This window comes from Phodopus roborovskii, unplaced genomic scaffold (assembly GCF_943737965.1).
Source record: "Phodopus roborovskii unplaced genomic scaffold, PHOROB, whole genome shotgun sequence".
In the NCBI taxonomy this organism is placed as follows: Eukaryota; Metazoa; Chordata; class Mammalia; order Rodentia; family Cricetidae; genus Phodopus; species Phodopus roborovskii.
The window spans coordinates 11,719,516-11,743,073 of record NW_026126598.1 but is presented as its reverse complement, the minus strand read 5'-3'; the positions used below and the strand labels follow the sequence as shown (position 1 = coordinate 11,743,073).

General features: G+C 49.0%; 2 protein-coding genes across 3 annotated transcripts; one reads left to right on the top strand and one right to left on the bottom strand.

The window, feature by feature from the left end:
• The first annotated feature begins 8,247 nt into the window (after window positions 1-8,247).
• Window positions 8,248-17,592, top strand: Ap1s1 (adaptor related protein complex 1 subunit sigma 1). Its single transcript, XM_051204990.1, has 5 exons — window positions 8,248-8,394; window positions 11,166-11,344; window positions 11,923-12,031; window positions 15,096-15,233; window positions 16,835-17,592. Exons 1-5 carry the CDS (start codon window positions 8,392-8,394, stop codon window positions 16,880-16,882), a joined length of 477 nt encoding a protein of 158 aa, XP_051060947.1. The 5' UTR covers window positions 8,248-8,391; the 3' UTR covers window positions 16,883-17,592.
• A 1,985-nt stretch (window positions 17,593-19,577) lies between these two features.
• Window positions 19,578-23,114, bottom strand: Vgf (VGF nerve growth factor inducible). Of its 2 annotated transcripts, none has more exons than XM_051204988.1 (3): window positions 23,030-23,114; window positions 22,197-22,395; window positions 19,578-21,700 (listed from the first exon to the last, which is right to left on the bottom strand). In XM_051204988.1, exon 3 carries the CDS (start codon window positions 21,678-21,680, stop codon window positions 19,827-19,829), a length of 1,854 nt encoding a protein of 617 aa, XP_051060945.1. In that variant the 5' UTR covers window positions 21,681-21,700; window positions 22,197-22,395; window positions 23,030-23,114; the 3' UTR covers window positions 19,578-19,826. The 2 variants fall into 2 exon arrangements, with proteins under 2 accessions (XP_051060945.1, XP_051060944.1); XM_051204987.1 differs by having other exon boundaries at window positions 22,197-22,536; window positions 23,030-23,101.
• Between the last annotated feature and the right edge of the window lie 444 nt (window positions 23,115-23,558).

The window sequence follows — 23,558 nt, the reverse complement described above, 5'->3', positions numbered from 1 at the left end:
CAGGCGAAACACCAATGCAAATAAAATAAAAATAAATTATTTAAAAAATAAAGAGATGGTGAGCTGAATGGCTCACTTACGGCTAGGCATCTTAGTAAGAGTTAAAGACAAGATTCTGGTGCCATGGGAATTGGATTCCTTTCCAATCAATCCTGGGTATGACATCCACACCAAAGGACAAGAAATGGTGACAACACATAAGACTTTACCAGCAATTTCTTCAAGAACAAACAAAAATAATAGCATTTGTTGCAGCTGATGATCGAGAAACAAAGCTGTTACTGGGTGGACATGGTACTAGGGTGGGGTGTAGCATGGTGTATACTTTTAATCCCAGCACTTGTGAAGCAGAGGCAGAGGGATCTGTGTGAGTCAAGGCCAGCCTGGTCTACATAGCAACTTCCAGGCCAGCCAGACATACATAATGAGATTCTATTGCTGTTAAATAAGGATCAGGGTAAACAAATAGGCCGAATAGATTCAGGGAGAAATAACTTACAACCTAGATAGATGAACACCAGCAAATTCCACCAGATGCTCTCCTGTCCAAGTCCTGCCAGCAAGAGAGCTTTTCCTGGCTCTTCCTCCAACCTCCTTCCACAGGTCACTTCCGCCCATGGCTCCACCCCCCAATGGGCGTGGTCAGTGCCACAGAAGGACTATCTCACTACAATTCCCCTTTTAGTCTAAAGAAAAGATTTAGGCTTAATACAAAACTATATACAAAACAGTGAATAACAAGTGAGCTCTAAGAAAAGGAAAATCGAGAACAAAATGTCCTACATATCTAGTCCTAGGGTGAAGGCATAACGGAGTTTACAATAGAGTTGTCCTAAGCTGGAAAACGTAAGTCTAGTACCTAATATATCTAACTAGGAAGAGAGAATAATAGTTGTGATAGATTAATGTTCAACCTCATCAAGACCTGAGAAGGAAAATAACGATACTAGAGTAGACAGGAAGTGCGGATGGGCAACTTCCAAAAGGTGCAGCAAGGACAGAAACAGCAAGCCACCTGGACAGTCACCCTAGGTCTCACAGCAACGTTGGTACACCCAGTTTTGGCTAAGGCCAAGAGAACTTGACAGACCACAACAACAGCAGGGAGGTAGAATGGCTGTCTTACCCTGACTTGGCAAGGTCAAGCAGTCTTCTATATTTGTCTCCTGCAAGCACATAGGACTGCATGTCCAAATTAGTGGTCAAGGTGGGGGCAATTCTTTGCCCAACAGGCCATTAGCTGAGGCGAGAATGAACTCCAGCAGGAGCAACAACAATGTCCAACATATTTTCAGGAAAGTGCACTGTGCTGTCAGGAGTCTAATGTCTCATGTCAATGGAGTACTAATATTAAAACATTTAAATGCCATGTTCTGCATGTCTATGAAGTGATTGAAGATTAAGCATCTATATCTGACTAATCTCATAGGTACAGGAAACATGAGTGAAGATAATCTGTAATACTCAGGAACTTAGCTTAAAAAAACTGATTAAAACTTCCCTGAGTAAAGCAGGAACAAATACTTAAACAATATAACTATATACATATACATACATATAAATCCCTAAAATAGAGGTAGAGTAGAAATGTCAAGACAAGAGGTAGAACTATAAAGGGCAGCATGATAAATATCCCAAATTGTATCAATATACAAAATGTCTTGAATACAATTAAAGTATACATACATAGAATATGTTAAAAATAATCTGCATAAAACATCGTAAGTGGAAAGATTTCACACAATATAACAAAATATAAACTTAATTTTACATAGCTTACCACATATAAGAATATATAACAATGTAAGCTGTAAAATACTATCTCATTCTTACTCAAATTCACAAGAAAATAGGCTAATCTACCTATATCCCATCTAAACCATACCTTTCCCAACCATTCCCTATTCCTGTCTAAAAGATAAACCCAAGTGTAAGCATCACCTTCCATACCCAACCCTAAATAACTAAAACCAACCCAAAGAAGATGACTATTATCCCAAAATTCCAAGGGTAGGGAAAGGGGCGTTGTTATCTTAAGGTTACTTCCTGCTGAAATGGGATGATGATTGCTCCAATGGATCCTGTAGGAAGAAAATTTTTAGCAACCAAATTTCTCAACAGAACTGGCTGTGACATATGTAGCTAGTCACTGTGTGGCAGAAAATGCTTGACTGTAGTTCTATTTGAAACTCTGGCCAGGGTGTAATAAAAAGGTGCACCATTACAGGTAGCTAGTCATGAGTTGTCTCGAGTAAAACAGTCTCAAACCGGTTTTAGGGTGATGTTTGTAGTTCAGATGTATCAGGTTGAGTCAAGTGGAAACGATGATGTGGGGCCCCATCTTCTTTCCGGAGAGTTCAAAGACTGCTGTTAGGAATCGTTATTATTTCTTGTGGAAAAGTTACACATCAATATTAAAGTAAAATTTTCAAGTTTTAAGGTATGAATTAGGGAAAGACAACAATAAGCATTAAAATGTATGTGAGAAAATTAGGATTTCAGAGAGAAAATTGCGTATAAGAAATGAGTTCCCAGATTTTGTTTTCTTTTGCCTTACACCAATTGGCTTCTTGATTTAAGGCAGAAACCATGAATTTAATCTTAACGACATGCTTGAATTTAGAGAAGGAAAGCCAAATCCAACTCCAAAGCCAGCATTGGTTTACATGAATTGGGACGTCAGGAATACTAGATAGTAGAGAGAAATAGATTTCTGTATAGAAATAGTTTATTACAATTAAATATTTTTACCATATATCAGATTCCTCTTCATTAAGTGATTGTTTCTGAAGAGCTATCTTCTCTTCTGTAGGTACCTACATGTTCAGTGTCTTTTGGCTGTTTGATGATAGGTTTTCTCTGTTTTCCTGTAAGAACAAGAACAGAACACTTCCCCTACCTTTGAGAGGTCTCCGCACACCTCATGGGACCTAATTTGTTGGATGACTTATCATTTCTCTTTATTAAGATTTTTTTTTTTTGTTCAACTCGGATCTTGATTAACTTAGATGGTATCCATAGTTTTTCTTCTCCTGTATATACAAATGCAAAACCCCTACCCCAATGTAACACATATCCTGCTTTCCATTCTGAGGTCAATACATCCTTGAAGTACACTGGCTGATTTAGTTCAGAAGTTTTTTCTATTGTCCAGTGTCTTTCTGAGGCTGTTTTTCCTTTTTCATCAGCATTAAGAAAGTTTAATGTTAATAAAGCATTATGTAATCTGTGTTTGGGTGTTTTGGTTCCTCCTGCCTGTTTATGGGGCATTTTTTTTTTAAATACAATTGGCTCTCTCAACCACTGCTTGTCCTGTAGGATTGTGTGGTATACCAGTTATGTGCTTTATGTTATAATACTCAAAAAACTGTTTCGATTTGCTGGAGACATATGTTGGAGCATTGTCAGTTTTTATTTGTGCAGGTATGCCCATAATGGCCATTACCTCTAATAGGTGTGTGATAACAGAATCAGCCTTTTCAGAGCTCAGAGCAGTGGCCCATTGAAACCCTGAAAATGTATCTATAGTGTGATGTACATATTTTAATTTTCCAAATTCTGTAAAATGAAACACATCCATTTGCCATATTTCATTCCTATTTATACCTTTAGGGTTACTGCCTGGTGGTAAAGGAGTTTGGCTATAGAATGAGCAAGTAGGACATTTCCTTACTATTTCCTTGGCTTGTTCCCAAGTGATAGAAAAATCCTTTTTTAAACCTTTGCTGTTCACGTGGTGTTTCTTATAAAACTCTGAGGCTTCTAGCACACTTCCTATCAATAAACGATCAATTTCATCATTGCCTTGTGTTGGAGGACCTGGCAGACCCGTATGGGATCTGATGTGTGTTATATATATAGGATGAGTCCTCTTTCTGATAGTACCTTGTAACTGTATAAACAATGAAGTTAATTCTGTATTGTCAGGAATAAATTCTGCAGTCTCAATGTGTAAAACGACTCTCTCTGCGTATTGAGAGTCAGTAACTATATTGAGGAGTTCTTTAAAATCCATAAGTACCATGAGAATGGCATACAATTCTGCCTTTTGTACAGAATTGTAAGGGCTTTGAACCACTTTGCTAATTTTTCCTGATTTTTTATCCTGCCTTACATGATTTGTTTGCATCAGTGTATAATGTATGAATTCCAGAAATAGGTGTTTTCTGGTCTCCGTATGGAGGCGTGGGTTCGTATCCCACTTCTGACACCAGACATTGCTGTTAAATAAGGATCAGGATAAACAAATAGGCCGAATAGATATTTATTCAGGGAAAAATAACTTACAACCTAGACAGATGAACACCAGCAAATTCCACCAGATGCTCTCCTGTCTGAGTCCTGCCAGGCTCTTCCTCTGACCTCCTTCCACAGGTCACTTCTGCCCATGGCTCCACCCCCCATGGGCGTGGTCAGTGCCACAGAAGGACTATCTCACTACAAGATTCTGTCTAAAAATTGCAATAAAGTGAATGATAATAATACAACTCAGGGCTGGAGAGAAGGCTTTGCTGTTGAAAGTACTTACAGAGGATCCAAGTTCAGTTTCCAGCAACCACACCAGGAAGCTCACAGCTGTCTCTAACTGCAGCTCCAGGGGATCCCACAGCCTTTTCTTGTCCCTAAAGGTACCCAAACTCACATGAATACACACACACAATTTAAAAATAAAAACAAATGTGTGTATACATATATATTATATATATGTATACACACACGCATCATATATACATATACATATACACATACACATACACATACACATATACATATTTGTTCCTTGCCCCCTACCTTATTTAATTATGGTCACTGTAGTTTCAGTTCCCTAAAGTCAATTTTAATCCAAAAATATTTAATGGAAAATACCCAGAAGTAAACAATTCACAAGCTTCCTATTTGTTTTTATTATATATGTATTTATGCATTTATTGTGTGTGTGGACTTGCCATGACATGGATGGTAGACAAGTTGTGGGCATTAGTTTTTTCTTTCCACTATATGGGTCCCAGGAATCAAACTCAGGGCTTGGGGACGAATGCCATTACCTGCTAAGCCATCTCATTAGCCTTTTTGAAGGCATGGAAATCAGGATCCACCAAACCTAGTATAAATGAAGTGGAGTTTATTTGGAGAAAAGAACTTACATAGAAAACAAGTGACTGTTTCTGTGCTCCGAGGATGCAGACCCTGCCTCCATGATGCTCTCTGTGACCTGAAAATCCTTTCCCAAAAGGCGTGGCCACTGTTATAGGTGCTCAGGCAAATAGATCGCTACCTTTTTGTTTGTTTGACAGCAGTACCCAAGGCTGGCCTTGTCTAGCTGTGTAGAGGGAAATGCCTTCCAACCCCTGATTCTCCTGCCTCCACCACCTAAAGGCTGGGGTTACAGGTGTTCACCACCTCTACACCCATTTGAGGCTGTGCTGGGAGCAGAATCCATGGCTTCACACGGGTTAGGCAAGTACTCTGTCCTCTGAGACACATCCCAGTCCCAATTCACGAGCTTTAAATCAAATGCCATTCCTGTGGAATCCCCCTCACACGGCCCCATAATCACACATTAACCACTTAACAGCCACCTTGGTTGTCAGGTTGAGTACAGTGCTTGTGTCCAAATACCCCATATTTTGCTTAATGATTTTTTTCTATAATTTATTTTTTCTTTTAAATTTCATTTTACATTCCAACCACAGTTCTTCCTCCTACCCCTCTTCCTGTCTCTCCTTGTCTCCCCCACCACAGCCCACTCCTCCTCATAGGCAAGGGCTCTCATGAGGAGTCAACAAAGTCTGGCACAATAGGTTGGGGCAGGGCCAAGACCCTCTCCCACACATTAAGGCTGAAAATGTCATCCTACCACTTGGAATGGGCTCCAGCAAGCTAGCTCATATACCAGGTTTGTACCATGGTCCTACTGCCAGGGGCCCCTCAGATTGTTCAAGCTTCACAACTGTCTCCTAACAATAGTGGAGAGGATGCCCAAACTGGCCTACCCCTGTAATCAGATGGATGAATACCCCAACTATCATCATAGAGCCTTTATCCAATAATTGATGGAACCAGACTCAGAGATCCACAACGAAGCACCAGGCCAAGCTCCGGGAATCCAGTCAAAGAGAGGGAGGAGAGAATATATGAGTAAGGAAGATCAAGATCATGATGGAGAAATCTATAGAGACAGCTGAACCAAGCTCATGGAAACTCATGAACTCTAGACCAACAGCTGTGGAAACTCCAGGGGACCGAACCCCTCTATTTGTGGGAGACAGCTGCTGAATGATTTTAAAAAGCAAAAGTAGTGATGGTAGTAACTGCATTGCAACACAATGTCATATTCATTCTAGTTCATCATTTGGACTTTTTGATATATTTTTTATTTTTATACATGTGTGTATATGTATGGGCACACACCTGCAGATATGCAGATGCTCCCAAAGGCCAGAAGTAGGTATTGGATCCCTGGAGTTAGAATTACAGGCACTTGTGAGTCACCCAATGGAGATCCTGGGAATTGAACTAGTCTCCTCCAAGCGCAGTACCTGCTCTTAACCGCTAAGCCATTAGGGGCCATTAATCTCCTATTATTAGTTTTGGTCCTTAGGTTCATTCTGTGCATAATTTATAAATTAAGTTTTTTTATAGGTATGAGTAAACTTCAGTACATGATTTCACACAGTCTGAGGCTTCAGGAGTCACCTGGGAGACTTGGGATGCGATTTCCTGAGGATAAAGGGTGATGGCGGTTTTAAGCCTTCAGCCTAAACAAATGTGAGTGTTTTCCTTATATCCAAACAAATGTGAGTGTTTTCCTTATATCCATACCTCTTTACTACACAGAGGGGGGGTGAAGAGAGGGAGGGCGAGGGAAACAGAGACGGAGAAAGTGCTAAAAGTTCTTGCTATAATCTATATTCTTTCCGAGTTCACATTTAGGTGTAGTTTATATATATTGCAATTTAATTTTGACCTGTGCTTTTTTATTTTGTTTTGCTTTGTGGTCTTGTTGTTGCTGTTTGCTTTTCCTTATTTACTTATTATTAATACACCTTCTCTCTTTACCTAGCCCAGGCTAGCTTTGAACTGTCTTGACTAACCCTCTTGTCTCTGGCTCTCCAGGGATCAGATTATAGGCTAATCTGGTTTGTGTGTGGGGGTGTGGGGAGTGTGTGTGCAATTTTATTGTTTGTTTGAGTGTTTTATTGGTTTGGGTTTTGTTTTGAGTTGTTTTTGTTTGTTTGTTTGTTTTGACAGTATTTCAGCCCAGAATGTGAACTTGTTATGTAGCCAAGGATAACTTTGAACTCAATTCTGATTTGTCTACCTCTGCTTTCCAAACTACAGTATTACAGGTGTATACCCTCACATCCAGTTACACACACACACACACACACACGTATTATATAAATATAAACAAAAACAAAAGACAGTGTTGCATTTACTAAGTTCTCAATCAATACTAAAGCTCTATACTGTTTTAGTTTTTTTGTTTTGTTTTGTTTATCGAATCAGGGTTTCTCTGTGTATCCTGAATGTCCTGGAACTTGCTCTGTAAGTCAGGATGGCCTCGAACTCACAGAGATCTTTCTGCCTCTGCCTCACGAGTACCGGGATAAAAGGCGCATGCCACCACTGCCCAGCTATCCAAGTATTTAATTTTTTTAAGGTTACATTCCATGTATGTATCTTGTGTTGCTTAGGGGGACATCACTTTGCTTAAGACAGGCTCTCTCGAAGATGCCACTTAGCTGAAGCTGAGCATGAGCTACAAGTTGCTCCTGTCTGTCTTCCAAGTGTTGGGGACAGGATATTGTTATGTAGTCCTGAGCTGTTCCTGAACTCTATTGCCCTAGTCTCTGTTCTGTATTTCCTTCGTGAAGCCCCAACACCACCCTTTGATGTTTCCCACACCATTCCTCCTTTTCTACATACCATTCCCACCGTGCTCAGCTCCCTGACTCATTCCTAGCTTCTTCCTACACTCCAAAGATCGTGCATCCACCTCTCACCCTTTTCCCGCCTTTCCCCCACCACAAATGCTCCAAAGCTCGAGGCCCTCATTGTCCCCTACTCTCCCCCCTTCCCATCCTCCAATCAGCCCTCCAAGACAGCCTTGTTACCATGACAACCGAGCTTCTGCAAAGCTGAAGTCAAGGACCTGGTTGCCATGGTTTCCGCTTCTCCGCCTTCAGCCCCTCCCGCGCGCTGGGTGGGATGGGGAGGGGGGGAGCGCGGCAGCGTTGGCGCCTGCGCAATGCGGCCGCGCGAGGGAGCCGGCGAGGCCGGGAGGCGGGGCTTCAAGCGGAGAGGGAGGGAAAAGAAAAGGATCCGACAGGGAGTGGAACTGGCTTCTACGGTGGCCGGAGAGGGACGTACCGGGCCGGAGGCTGCAGGATGGTAGGCTGTGCTGAGAGGGAGGGGACGGGGACCCGAGGGGCGTGGGCTGTACCTGCGAGGGTCCGGAGGGGGCAGCCTTTGGTGGGAGTCCTGCCTTCCCTGTGGTCCGCTAAGGATCCACTTCCCGGAGCGGCTGGGGCGAGCCGACCTCGGGAGCTGGAAATGGCACTTGGGACAGGGGCGGGGAGGAGTCTCGTCGGTTGGGAGAGAGGGGACTGGGCTGAAGGGTGGCGGTACTGTCCCGAGCAGGGTGAAGCGTTCGGGACACGGGGTTCGGTCCTGGAGATGCCCGGTCACTGTTGCAGGGAAGCCACACGAGGAGCGGGGCGCCGGGACCGCTCGGAGGGTCGCAGGGCGCAGAGTCCCCTCCCCGTGAGGCCCACGCTGGGGCCGGGCCCGAGAGCGCGGTGTGGGAGGGACGGTTTCCGGGTGTGTGGACTTAACCTCCTGTCTCGGTTCCTTGACTGAGCTCGCTCGGAGTTCTAGCTCAGCTGGGCTCCAGTGTTTGCAGTCGGGGAACCTAGGCTCTGGAAGACTCCCCGACTTTGGTATTCCCAGCTTTCCACGCTTCCCAGTCCATTTTCTTTTCCGGAACCCAGGCCTTCCGTCTTCCTGCCGTAGTTGTCACCTCCTTATCTTAGCGGCACTCGGCTTTCTCACAACTTTGCCTTCCCTGTCCGCCACCAACCACCGACCCTAGTTCCTGGGGGTCTTTGTTCCTTTTCATTTATAACCTGGAAGCTGGAAGTGCCTCACACACGCAGTGATTCCCACCCTGGCCATGTTCACAGATCTGTTTGCTGGGAATTGAGTTCAGAGTATGGAATCAGGTGTCCCTGCAACTGGAAAGAAACTAGATAGAGGAAGCAATGAGGACTCTGCTTGCTCTTATTCCACAGACATTCCCTCGGAGAGCCATCCTGGGTGACCGGACCCTCTATGAGGGACTGCATGATCTGGTGCACACCTGTAACCCCAGCACTCAGGAGGTAGAAACAGGAGGATCAGAAAATCAAGGGCAGCCTTGGCTACATAGGAAATATAGGTCAACCTGAGCTACATGAAACCCTATCCAAAAAAAAAAAAAAAAAAAAAAAAAAAGAAAGAAAGAAAAGAGGGCTAGAGAAATGGCTCAGCTGGTAAAGTGAACAGACTGAGTTCAATCCCTGGAACCCTCACGGGGGAAGGAGAGAACTGACCCCACAATGATATCCTCTGACCTGCACATGTGGGTAGTGGCAAGTGAGTGCCCCCCCTCACACACTATAAAATAACATTTAAAAAAAAAAAAAACTGGAAAGAAAGCCAGGACTAGGAACCAAGTGTGTGAATGACAGAGGGAAAAAGAAGGCAAGAGCTGGGTATCTCTGCACCAAGTGCAGTCTGGGTATATGTACAATACACAGAGAAGTTGATCAATAAGCGTGGGTCTGGCACTGAGGGGCCATGTCAAGGGGTATCTGAGGGCTAATGGCAGGATGGGGCAGAGACCCGCTATCTCTGAGACATGGGGTCTAGAAAGAACATAAGTAGAACTGTCGTCTGTTGACATCAGCTTATCATGACTCTAGGCATCTTATTCCTCGTGGAAGACAAGGTTAGGAAACAGGAGGTCAAGGAGTAATAGCAGCACCTAGCACGTTACAGGGCCTACTGTGTGGCAGGCACTCCCATAAATTAACTCATTTAAGGATCCCTGAAGGCAGGAGGGATGGGAAGATGGCTCAGCCATTGAGAGTGTTTGCTGCTGCTCCAGAAGACCCAGTTCAGTTCCCAACACCAATGTCAGGCAGCTCACAGCCTTCTGTAGCTCCAGATCCAGACCTGATGCCTCTGGCCTGAACTCACTCACATACCCACCACATAGACACACAACACACACTTACCCATAATTAAAATTAATGACAAGAGCTAGAGAGAAGGCTCAGTGATTAAGAGCATGTGTTGTGCTTGCAGAGGACCTGGGTTTGATCCCCATCACCTGCATGGTGGCTCATAACCACCTATAACCCTGGTTCTGGGGGATCCAACAGGCATGCATATGACATACATACATGTATGCATGTGAATATTTCATACACATAAAGAAAAATAATTTTTTCAAAAAATAAGAAAAATTTTAAAAGAATTATATAAGGGAGGTAATTTTATTGTTTCTATCTCGTAAGTAAGAAATCCGATGTTTAAAGACAGTATTTTACAAAGCCAGTAAGATAACTCACTTGCTGCCAAGGCTTGGGTATCTAAATTTGACTCCTGGAGCTCACTTTATAGAAGCAGAGATCCAGTTCCCAAAAGCTGAACTACACACACACACACACACACACACACACACACACACACACACACGTAATAAAATGTGTGTGGATGGGTGTTTGCCATGGCAGGAGTGTAGAGATCAGAGGACAACTCGTGGGAGTTGGTCCTCTTCTGTAATGGGTCATGGGTATTGAACTCACATCATCAGGCTTGATAGCAAGCTCCAATTTAACCAATTTAGCTGTCTTGCTGGCCCAATATAAATTAATTTGCCTGAGGTTGTACTCAGCTAGTAGAGCCAGAATTCAAACCCAAAAACAGGCTTAAAAATCTGTGACTTTCCCTCCGGAAGAGCATTCTTTTTCTCTACCCAGAGTTGACAGCTAGGACAGCAGTTTTGAAGAAGATAATGATGGATGAATACTGCTGATCATGGGGCTTTGTGTTTGTTCGAGGAAAGAGGCTCCAAACCCATCCTCTGCCCCTCAGCTCTGGTCCTTCCTCCTTTCCAGATGCGATTCATGCTACTGTTCAGCCGGCAGGGGAAACTTCGGCTGCAAAAATGGTACCTGGCCACCTCAGACAAGGAGAGGAAGAAAATGGTCCGGGAGCTCATGCAGGTCGTGCTGGCTCGAAAGCCCAAGATGTGCAGCTTCCTGGAGTGGAGGGACCTCAAAGTCGTCTATAAGAGGTGACACTCCATCCATTTATTTTTATTTTTTTAAGTGTACATGAATTGCTCTGGAGTTCAGACTGGGTTAAAATGACTGAGAAATAACTCTCTCTGAAGTCAGGGAGAGTTCCGAGGAGCCGAGGAATCTACAGGGTGGTCATGAATGCCCTCTTCCTCTTTCTAAGTTCATCTATATTATTTCCTACTTGGTTTTCTGATACAGCCTCTTGCACATCCCCTGAAGGCTCTCCCGCCCACATGCAGGTCCCTCCCAGTCTCATTGGCCATACTGAGGCCTCACCCCACTTTTCCCAATACACACTCCCACATGTACTCCTTTCTAGTCCTTTCTGCTCTGGGCATATAAACTGGCTCAGATTTACGCCGAGTCCAGCCAGGCGGGTCAGAGGGCACGAAGGAGAAGAAATGAATCTGCTGAAGCATGCTCACAGTAAAATGTTAGTCTTTGTCCCGCTGGGACCACCATACCATGTCTATATACAGTTGGAGGACCTCAGTCTGACTGGCAGGTTGAACCTGGAGCTCCAGGGTCCTGAAGCCAGCTCCTAACTATATCTCATGGGCTTCCTCCCCAGGTATGCCAGTCTCTATTTCTGCTGTGCCATCGAAGGTCAGGACAATGAGCTGATCACACTGGAGCTGATCCATCGATACGTAGAGCTCTTGGACAAGTACTTTGGCAGCGTAAGTCTCCCCACGAACCCCTGTTTCTGTGCCAAGCAGTTCCATCCTCCTGCCAAGCCTTAAGAAAGACTCATCCAGGCCCTGCTCAGGAAGTCCCAGCGGGAAGGCAGTGTTGGGGCACAGGAACCATAATTAATCTCCCCTTTTAAGCTCTAAGCCTATTTGCTGCTGTGGCCCTTAATCAGCTTGGGGGTGTACCTCAGTCAGTAGAGCTCTTGCCTCGCAGCATGAGGTGGAGGGGGTTGCAGTAGATGGAGACTGGCATTGAGTATAAGCAGAGACCAAGTTCTCATTTTACAGGGTTCCTGACCTTGGCATGCATTGGAATATTCTAGAGAGAGAGAGGGAATATCAGTGTATGCATGTGTACATGGAGAGGTAGGTAGGGTGTGTGTGTCAGTGCATGCATGTGTGCAGAGAGGGTGTGTGTGTGTGTGTGTGTGTGTGCGCGTGTGTGTGCATGTGCGCGTAGAGAGGGAGAGGCCAGAAGACAAACTCACGTGTTGTTCCTCATGTGCCTTGGTAGGGTTTCTTTTCTTTCTTTTTTTCTTTTTGAGGATTAAAGATTCATCTCATGTTTGTTTGTTTGGTTTGGTTTTTCGAGGCAGGGTTTCTCTGTGAGCTGGAGGCCAGCTGGGTCTGCAGGGTTCCAGGACAGCCAGGGCTACACAGAGAACCCTGCTAGGGTGGAGGGGGTGTGAATTGGGTTCTGCTTCGGTTGATTTCTTTTGGTGGTGCCAGGGATTGAACCTAGGACTGCACCCCTCCCATTGCTCTGTGCTCAGCCAGGTTACTCTGTGCTCTCCCTGTTGTTGTTTTTAGTTTGTTTTATCTTAAGGGTTTTTGTTTGTTTCTTTTTAAATTACATTTCTTTACTTGAGGATAGTCAAGCACACTAGATATGTGGAGGCCAAAGGACAACTTTTGAGAATCTGTTCTCTCCTTCCACCATGTGGGTCATGGATACTGACCACCAGCTTGACAGCAAGTGTCCCTACCCAAAGAGCCGTCCCATTACCTTTATCTTAATCATTACTGGGGGCCATGCTTGCCATGGCATGTATGTGGAACAAGAGGACATCTTTGTTGAGTAAGTTCTCTCCTTCCACCTTTGCATAAGTGCTAGAGGGTTGAGCTCTGCTGTTTGTCAGACTTAGGTGACAAGTACCTTTACCTGCTAGTCCATCTGGCCAGCTCTTTTTTTTTTTTTTTTTTTTTTGTAGTTAAGGGAGAGGAGGTCTGAGACAGGGTCTTTGTGTGTAGCCCTGGATGTCCTGGAACTCGCTCTGTAAACCACACTGGCCTTGAACTCAGAGATCCACCAGCCTCTGCCTCCTGAGTGCTGGGATTAAAGGTGTAAGCCGCCGCCACCTGGCTTCTTTTGTTGTTGATTTTAAGACAGAGTAGCATTATGTATCCTCAGCTGGTCTCCATCTCACTCTGCAGCTGAGGGTGACCTTGAACTTCCAGTTCTCTTGCCTCTACCTCCCGAGTTCTGGAGGTCACAGGTATGACTACCATACCCAGTTTATATAGTTCTGGGAACTGACCCATTTCAAGCAAGTGTCTTAGTCACTTCTATTGCTATGAAAACACACTGTGACCAAGGCATCTTTATAAGAGAAAGCATTTAACTGAGGGCTGGCTTACAGTTCTACAGGGTTAGTCCGTTATCATCATGGGCATGGGGCATAGTGACATGCATGCAGTCAGGTGCTGGGTCTGTAGCTGAGAGCTAGCTGAGAGAAAGAGAGACTGAGACTGAGACTCTGGGTTTGGCATTTGCTTTTGAAACCTCAGAGCCCACCTCCAGTGACACACTTCCTCCAAAAAGACCACACATCTCAATCCTCCTAATCCTTTCAAATAGTGCTGTTCCTGGAGACCAAGCATTCAGATATATGAGTCTATGGGGGCCGTTCTTATTCACACCACCACAGCAAGCATTCACCCAACTGAGCTACTACATTCCCAGGCTGAGTTGGTTGATTTTGATACTAGACATTGCACCTAGGCCTCACACATCAAGTTACTTTGTGCTCTATCACTGAACTATGTCCTCAGCCCCCACCCCCACTTTTTTATTTGTTTGTTTGTTTTTGTTTTGTTTTCCGAGACAGGGTTTCTCTGTATTGTTTTGGAGCCTGTCCTGGAACTAGCTCTGTAGACCAAGCTGGCCTCAAACTCACAGAGATCCACTTGCCTCTACCTCCTGAGTGCTGAGATTAAAGACATGTGCCACCAATGCCCGGCTCCCTTTTTTTTATTTTGAGACAGGGTCTCACTAAATTACCCAGGAGGCCATCTTCTGCCTCAGCTTCCTGAATAGCTGAGATAAGAGACCTACACCACCTCCACAGGTTTTCTGCTTTGTTCATCTTTCCAAGGAGTCAACATTACCATCTCCATTTTGGATGGGGAAACTGAGGCTCATAAACATTCCATGATGTGCACAGTTAATTTTGTACTAGCAGAGATCACCTTGGGTCTTCTAAAGCAAAGACCATGATGTTCTCCTCTGCCCCAGAATGTCTAGGGTAGAGGTTAGCCCGGGGTCTGGCAGAACCATGTTGGAGATTTTAAGAGAAAGGCAACAGCAACCACAGACTTTTATTTCCTGGTCCAGCATAGGAGGCAGGCTATAAAAGGATGAGGAGAGGTTTGGCAGCCTGTACTGATAATTTGAGCACTCAAGCAGAGACAGGAAAGAAGATTAAGATCCCTAGATCAGCCAGAGGAAAAGACCAAAGTACTGAGATTTGGGGACAGGAGGATCTAAGACTCACTGAAGGAGCTTCCTGTGAGCTGGGCATGTAGCTCAGCTGGTAGAGTGCGTGCCTTACTTGCCCAGAGCCCTGCACCACATGATACGTGTGGAGCCACATGCTTATGATCTCAGCATTTGGGAGGTGGAGGCAGGAGAACCATTTCTAGGCTAGGTCCAGCTACTTAGTGAATTCAGGGATAACCTGGACTACAGGAGACTCTCTAGGGGCCTAAAGCAGAAGGAAGAAGCCTGGCGTACACCTTGATGCTCAGCTCTGCCTTCTCCCCCCTCTCCCAGGTGTGTGAGCTGGACATCATCTTCAACTTTGAGAAGGCCTACTTTATCCTGGATGAGTTTTTGATGGGTGGGGACGTCCAGGACACCTCCAAGAAGAGTGTGCTTAAGGCCATTGAGCAGGCTGACCTGCTGCAGGAGGTACGAGCCCGGGACAGTGAGGAGGAGGAGGAGGAATACTGTGGCCGAGGGGATTCCCTCTCCCCCGGACACCCTGCCCGTCGACGAGTGGGCCCCCCTCCCTGTGGAGTCTGGCCCCCATCACGCCCTGCTGTCTAACTGCCCCGGGGCCTGAACCCCTGGAGCAGGAGGTGGGTGGGCCCGTCTGCTACTTGTGCCAGCTTTGCCCTCTTTCACTCTAAGCTGTGTCCTCTTCCTAAGACCCAAGGTGTCTGTCCTGTCCTGGCCCAATCTCCTTTGACTTAGTGGTTCTCTTGATGGTAAGGATTGTTCAGAGAATCGGAGAGTGGTTCATGGTAGAGAAGCCTGTTCTTCCTTGTCTCTGTGTGTCTGTCTTTCTCTCTTGGAGCCTGGGACCCTGGTCCCTACTTTGCCTGCCCATGTGTTCCTGTGTGTAATGTGAGGGGTGTGTGTACACACATACGTATGTAAAGGCCAAAGGTTGAAATTGGGTCTCTTCCTCAATCATTCTCTACCTTTATTTTTCAGACAGTTTAACCATTGAACCTGGAGTTTACCCATTCAGCCTGGCTGGTTGGCCACTGAGCTCCAGGGATCTTTCTGTCTCAACTCCTGCCCCACAAACATTTGGATTATAGACCCACACCTCCATGCCAGCCTTTTATGTGGTTGCTGGGGATCTGAACTCAGGTCCTTGTGCTTACATGACAGATACCTTAATGACCGAGCAGTCTTCCCAGCTCTGCCTAATCCTCACTTTTAACGACATGGACACACATACACACACCCCTCTGTTGCTCAGGAACCAACAGCTGTGGGGTCCTGGGGCTGGCTTGGAGGGCATCTGATAGTTCCCCCGGCTACCTGCCACACCCCTCTCACACATCCCTGCTTCTCCCCTCTCCGCTATGCTACTGCTGAGCCTTGGTGCAGGGAGATGAGTCATCAGGACTCGGCAGTGACAAGCAAAGCTGGCTTGAGCTAGCTCTGAGGAGGGGGAGGAATGGGGGTGATGAGGGAGGTCAACTCTATAAGGGGAGAAATGGCAGAATGAAACTTGAGATCACCCCACTAATCAGGTTCCCTTCACTCCCTTACACACACACACACACACACACACACACACACACACACACACACGCATTACTAGACCCTAGTGACTCATCACTCGGAAGTCTACCTTCCCTTCCCTGGGCAGGCTGGTACCAATGTCCTACTGTCTTCTCCACTCTAAAAGGCGTGGACCAAGCATCCACATTACCTATCCCTGGAAGTTAGGGTTCCTCTGCATCCTGCTCCAGCTTCATGCTTCTTGCCCATGGGTTCCGAAGCTGCACACCTGCTCCCCCTGTTCAGAGCTTTAACTTCCAGTTGGTGATGAACTTGGCCCCCACCTCTCCTTGCCACTGTGGGTGTTGGGAGTGGTGTCACGGGGCCTGCGGGCACCCCTCAACTGAGGGCTTACAGCGCTCCAGCCTTGGGCTCACATCAGCTTCTCTTCCCCCAACCCCCATGTGTCTGTGTTTCCCCTGACTCTGATCCCTTCTCGCCCACCCTGTCTGCCCTTCCTGGTGTCTCTGCGTCACCCTTGTCTGTCTCAGGAGGATGAGTCGCCGCGCAGTGTCCTGGAGGAGATGGGCCTAGCATAGCCCCGTCAGCCAGCCGGGGGGCCCTGTGGAACTGGGGAAGCCAGGACAAGACACAGCACTTGGGGACTGTCTCCCACCTCTCCCCCAGGCCCCTTCTCTTGGTGGGAGCTTGCTGCTTTTCTTCAGCCACCTCACCTTTGGAAGGAGCCATGGCTCTGGCCCTTCATTCCAACATTCCCTCCCTCTACCTCCTACCTTTCCCAGTGGACGCTTTAGGAGCTAGAAGGCAGTAAAATGTGACCTGGATAGGGGTGCTAAGTGGGTCTCATTCCCCTCCTTGGAAGAAATGTTAACCCCGACCACCCTCCATCCTCCCCTTGTCCTTTATTGCTGTAAATATATAAATATGTCAGGTTAAAGGGAAAAGGTTTCCAGGGCTCTTTTCTCCCCTCTGCCCCCAAACCTACCTCCACCCGTCCCCATAGCCAGCCAGGGCAGCTTCTCTGCCTGGGAGGGGATTTTCCCTCTCCTGCCCCCACTTCCTCCTGGGCTCCAGGGTCCGGCCAGAGCCAGGGAAGGAACCACCAGTTAATGTTTTTCTAACCCTGCCACCTGGAGGGAAGGGACAGTTGGGGGAAGGGCCTGCTTTCTGGGACACTGGCCCTATCCCCCACCCGCACTCCGCATTGTGGATATGTGGTGGAGTGGGCCAAGCGGCTGCCTTTATTTCCTTTATTCTGAAATAAAAGGAAAAAGTGTTTCTGGACTTGGCTTGCCTCTGTCTTTGTTGAAGCAGACTGGTGTCCACCCTGAGGTCAAGGACAGCTTCCTGCTAGTGTCTTCCTGGGACCTGGGTCCTCGTAGTCAGGAAGAAAAGCTAAAAATAGAAGTCAGCTAGCCAACAGGTTTTGTTTCTTTTTGTTCTATGTCCTAGGGTAATGAAACCCTTGCCTTGTGCATGCTAGACATACACTCGGCCTACTGAGCTCTTAGCGTTCCATTGTTTTGTCTTGTATTTTGAGACAGGGATTTGCTGCATAGCTCTAAGTGACCTGGATCTCAGGGATGATTCTGCTACCTGTACCTTCTGGATGCTGAGATTACGATGTGCCAGCCACATCCCCACCCAGCAGATGCATTTGAAATTTCTTTAGATTTCTTGAAACAGGGTCTCACATAGTCTATGCTGGACTCACACTCAATATGGATGGGAGGATAAACCTGAAGTTTCTGATCCTCCTGCCTCTACCTCTAGAGATGCTGGAGTTACATGTATTCAACAGCACACCCTATTTTATGACATGCTTCATACACGCTGGGCAAGCTCTGGACCAGCCTAGCTACATGCCCAGCCATAGATAACTAGGGATCGGAACCCTGGGCCTTTTGCATTTGAGGTCAATGCTCTATCATTCAGCCCCAGTTCCAACAGATTAAGTTAGTGTGTCCCATGCACTACGAAGGGGTTATGGGGAAGAGTGTCGGGGGCCTACTGCTTATCTGGAATTGAAGTTTAAATGAGTGCCTTTTGTGCTGTCTGGTAGCCCTGTTCCAAAGAATTTCCCACGCTCTCTGACTACACATACCCAGGGGAGGACAAGTCATAGATTCTCTGTTCTTAGATGTCCATAGGGAGGATTTCCTTTAGCCTCTTTTTGTTTTGCTTGGGGAGGTAATTGAGAAATGGTTAAAAGCAAGGTGTGTGTGTGTGGGGGGGGGTCAGCTCCTCCCCAAATTTCTGAGAATTTAGGGAGCCATGCAGGGAAGGATGGATGACTTGGGGTGGGAGGAACCTTCCAGATACCCAATGAGGAACATCTGTCATGTGGTACCTTTTTTCTTTTGAGTTCTAGAAATTTGCTCATCCGGGACACTTGGCTCTTTTCTTGTTTCCTTTCTGTTTGTCTTTTTTGTTTGTTTGTTTGTTTTGTTTTTTTTGGCCCTGAACTCAATTTATGGGACTAGACCTAGAGGCCAAGTGCATATGGTAGGCAGGCACTCATATCAACTAAGCCATACCCCCAACCAAACCACTGGCTCTTGTTGGATTCCACTCTTACCTGGGTCAAACACTGGGTGGGAATCATGACTCAACTTGTGGCACAATATGGTAGTGGGAAGTAGAAGTTCTGTTTTTAGTTTTTGTTTTTGCATTTATTCATTTTGTGACTGGGTGGGTTGCAGTAATGGACATGTGGTAGTCGCCCCTTCCCCTCCCACCCTGTGGAAAGAACTCTAGTGTCACACTCGTGTCACGCTTGGCAACATACGCTTTTGCCCACTGAACCATCTCACCAACCCCAAAGTAGGGTTCTCTCAAAGGTATTTCTAGAACATTCCCTTCCCAGGAACAGCTTCACACCTTTCTCCCACCCAGTTTTGGCTTTGGTCAGAGAGTTAGAAACTAGGTGGTGACTGGCGCTTCCCTCACCGCCCCTTGGAGAGGACCAAGCAGGCCCAAGGGGACGGGTGAATAACGGAAAACAAAGTCCTAATAAAATAGTCACTTTTATTTCTTAGCAAAACTATTTCCTCCGTGAGGGGTATTTACAACAGAGAAGGGCAAGAAGTGGGTAAGTTCACAGCGATTTGGAGAAGGGGGAGGCTCCTGGGGCCCCAAGGCTGGGAGACAGACACTTCACAAGATTAATTAGAACTGATTTTCCCGTTTGGGACCGGGAAGTCTCAAGAGGAACTAAATGGGGACGAGGCCCCTGGAGGAAGTGGGAGTGTAAGGGAACTCGCACAAAACACCTACCCGCCTGGGATGGCCCCGGGATCGCCCGTGAGTTTTGGGAGTTCTGGACTGCAGACCTGGGGGAAGTCTGACAGGTCCGGTCCCGACAGAGCTCGGGGCGGGGTCACGTGGGGCGGGGCCGGGCGGCAGCCTAGGGGCGGAGCCGGGGCGCATGCAAACACTGAGGGGGAGGAGGAGCGACACGGAGGGGGGGCGTGGTGGCGCGCCCAGCTTGGGGCGGGCGCGCGGGGGCGGGGCCGGGGCGGGTCACGGGCGGCGCAGCAGCACGTGCTCAATGTAATTCTCCAGCTCCTCCTGCTCCTGCATCCGGCGCTCCTCCGCGTCCGCCTCCTCCTGCGCGCGCCTGGCCTGGGCCTCCAGGTCGGGATGGTGGCGCGCAGGTGGCAACGCGTGGTGGAAGTGACGGCGGCGGGAGGATGCGGGTGGCTGCAGTGTCCGCGGCCGAATGTAGTTGGGAAAGGGGTGATAGGGCCCCGGGGGAAACACCTCATCCTCCTCCCTATCCCAGGGTGGGAGCACTTCGTTCCAGTCCGGCAACTCATCCCGAGCCGGGGCGGGAGGTGGGGGCTGCGGGGAACGGACATGAGTGGGGGCTGGAGCGGCCCGGGGGGGCGGCACCGGCTCCGGAGGGGCGTTCTTCTTCCGCTTCCGTTTCTCCTCCACCTCTTCGATGATGCTGACCACGTCGTCGGCTGGCAGGTGGAGTTTGGTGGACAGTTCAATGAGACTGTCGATCGTCTGCGGATCCATCTCCTCGTCGTCGTCGTCTTCTTCCCCGCCCTCCTCTGCCCCCTCAACATCCTTCCGCCGATGGCCTGGCGCCTCCTCCTGGGAGCGCTTGTCCTCGGCTCCGGCTTCCCCGTCCTCCTCCTCGGCGAACAGGAGCGCATTCTGCCGCGCCCTCTCCGCCTCCTCCGCCTCCGCCTCCGCCTCCGCCGCCTCCTCATCCTCTTCCCCCATCTCGTCCTCCCCTCCACCGCGTCTCTCCTGCTCCCCCTCCTCCTCCCTCTCGCTCTCCCGCTCTTGCTGCGTCTCCTGCAGCCCGCGACCCCCGAGATCGCGCTGCCGGGCTCCGCCCTGCAGCAGATACTGGAGCAGCAGGTCGGAAGCGAGATCGGCCAGCCGCTCTTCTTGCGCCGCGGCCTGCCGGGTGGCCTCCGCTTGTCTTCTCCCTGCCTCTACCTGAGCCAGCCCTTGTTGAAGCAGGCGCTCCCCAGCCTCGGAGCCGCCCAAGAGTGAACCCTCGAGCCGGCGCACCTTGGGGAAGGGGGCACCTAGGCTTTGGTACGCCTTGGATAAGGGTGTCAAAGTCTCACCTAGATGTGTTTTAGGGGAAACCACTCCTTCCCCGAACTGATGGGTTTCGGGAAGGGGAGCGCTTTCGGGTATTCGAGCCTGGAATTGCGAAGGGACGGGGGGTGCCAGAGGAGCACGCTCTGGGACCCGCGCCTGGAACTCTCCCCAGGAAGCGCGCCATACGCGCTCTGGCCCTGGGCTTTCCAGATTGACTCGGGTCAGCGTGTGCGTGCGGGTTTCCGTCTCTGCTGCGGCCGTCTCTTGCTGGCGCTTAGCATTGCTCGGACTGAAATCTCGAAGTTCTTGGAGCAAGGATGCTAGCGCCTCCAGCTCTTCTGAGCGGTCGTCAGCCTCGGGATCGTTGTCCTGAGTCTGAGGGCGAGGGGGGGCCGCAGCGGGCGCTTGGATCTCTGGTGCCGGGAGGCTATGGGTCTGACTGCGCACGGACTCGGTCAACAGTGCTTCTGCTGCTTCTTCGGGTGTTCCCTGCTGGGAACCTCCTGGGACCGCCGGGGGCGAGGCCGGACGGTCCAGTGCCTGCAACAGTACCGCGGCCAGCGCCCGGGGATCCACGCCCTGGAAGAGCTCTCCCTGGTCCTGAGGCTCGGAATTCCGAGCAGATCGGACCTCTGGGACGCTGTCATCCTTTGGTCGGGACACTGGGTCCTCAGCTACCTGCTCTTTATGCTCAGAGCCGAGGGGAGGAGGATAGGCATCGGAGCGCCCGGGGGGTGCTGCTCCCAACCCCTGGATTAGTAGAAGGAAACAGAAGAGGACGGATGCCGGCAACGTGAGGGTTTTCATGACCAACGGGCTGCCAGAGACTGAAAAATAGAAGAAACCAAAGAAATAGAGGATTCCTATAAGAATTCCCCGCTTTCTATTTCTGCATTCCCTTCCCCCACCTTTAAGCAGGAAATCCGGGGTTTCCCTCATTTCTCTAACCTTACCCGAAGAGAAACGTTTAGCAGAGAACAAGAAAGACGTGGCGATCTCTGGAGTCATGCAAATGGAAAATAACGCCCGCATTGCTCGTTCTGGGTACCCAGTGCCTTCTGTCGCCCCCTTCCCTAAGTCACCTCTCAGCCAGCGCCGGCGTACAAGGATAAACGGGAGGGGGGAATCTGTTCCCTCCCCACAGGACTCCCCGGATGGTGCGTGGGCGACTTCATCAGCGACAGGAAAGCAGAGTCCCCCCAATTTACCAAAGACCCTTCTCGGGGGCCCCCGCTGTGCTGTCAACACCCTATTCGGAAAGAAACCCCTCCTTTCACGCCCACGACTGGAGAGGGTTGGGGGAATGGACATCGAAGTATTTACCAGCCGGTGTCACGACGGCGGAAGATGGAGAGGAGGGTCGGGACAGGGGGAAGGTCGGGACCCGTCCGCCTTGGCTCCGTTCGGTGGCTGGAGTGTGAGCGATGGTCGAGGGCTGGCGTTCTAGGAGCTGGGCTTAGCTGGGTCAGCAACAGCGCTCTCGCTCCGGCTTCAGCACGCTGGACAGCGCCCGCGCCGCCGCCTTATAAAGGGGAGCGCGCGGGGTCACGTGGGCTCGCCCCGCCCCATTGACGTCAGTGTTCATTCATGGGGAAGCGGGTGGGTGCCCGGTGGATGGTGGATGTCCAGTGATTGGAGGATGATCGTCGCTCCCGGCCTGCGCCTGCGCAGTAAGGCCCTCGGCTAGAGGGGCGTGCGCTAGCCGAGCTCCGGGAAATGAATGAATGAATGAATGAATGAAATGTCGATGCGGGCGGGGCAGGGGGCTATGAATGAATGAAGGAGGGACGAGGAGAAAAGGATGAATGAATGAATGGAAGAATGAATGGAAGGGTGGGTACAGAGGAGCCAAAAGGCGGGAGGGTGGGTTACAAAGCAACTTGCGGCGCAGAGCCCTCGTTGATGAGCAGAATAGGATAGGAAGAGGGCACCGCCAGCATCTAACTGGGCGCCAGTAAGAGATCAATACTGGATGGGGGGACTGTAAGGGTTTGAAAGCCGGGGAGGGGGGCGGGCTCCCTACTTGGCCACAGCGTGGTCTATAGGGAGCACGCCCAAGGACGACGTGAACCTGAGAGGAGGGGGTGGATCTGCGGTGCGGGATGCCCGCCCCGGGGCTAGGGCAGATGGGTGGATGATGCGGTTTGGGTAATCACCTTGGAAATGGTCCTAGTCGGAAGAGAAAAGGGAAAGATTGACGATGTATGTGCCTCTGGGTCGTGTCTGTTCACGATCCGTTCGTGTCTGGAGACGGTGGGGGGGAAAGGTGTGTCTGTCCTTTCCGGCCAGCGGACTCTGCTGTATGTGTTAGGGGTCCCTGGTATGCCCCCTTCAGTCCACCTCTCCCACACCCGTCTGCTCATTTCCCTCTCCCCCACAGCCCCCACCCAAGGACATTTGGAGGACGAGACCAGACCAGGTGGGGAGGGGGTTGAGCAGGTGGAGAGGGTGACTCAACTCCATTTCTCTCTATTGCTTAAAGGGGAGGGAGGATTGAACGCGACCGGAGGGGGGTGCACTGCAACGTCAGAGATGGACCCTCTCAGCCATCCATCAGACCCTTCGACCGTATCTCCTGCCCAGAGGGGTTGGGGCTGGGGGCTTGGGCAGCTAGAGGTTCCGGGAGTGGGGGGCGATGACGCAGAGATTGCGCAGAAAATCTAACAGCCAGCCGGGTCCGGTGAA

Coding starts and splice junctions, on each gene's coding strand:
- Ap1s1 (XM_051204990.1), top strand. Junction 11,345..11,922: donor CTCAAAGTCGTCTATAAGAG/GTGACACTCCAT, acceptor CTTCCTCCCCAG/GTATGCCAGTCTCTATTTCT. Junction 12,032..15,095: donor TGGACAAGTACTTTGGCAGC/GTAAGTCTCCCC, acceptor CCCCTCTCCCAG/GTGTGTGAGCTGGACATCAT.
- Vgf (XM_051204988.1), bottom strand. CDS start 21,680: ATGAAAACCCTCACGTTGCCGGCATCCGTCCTCTTCTGTTTCCTTCTA.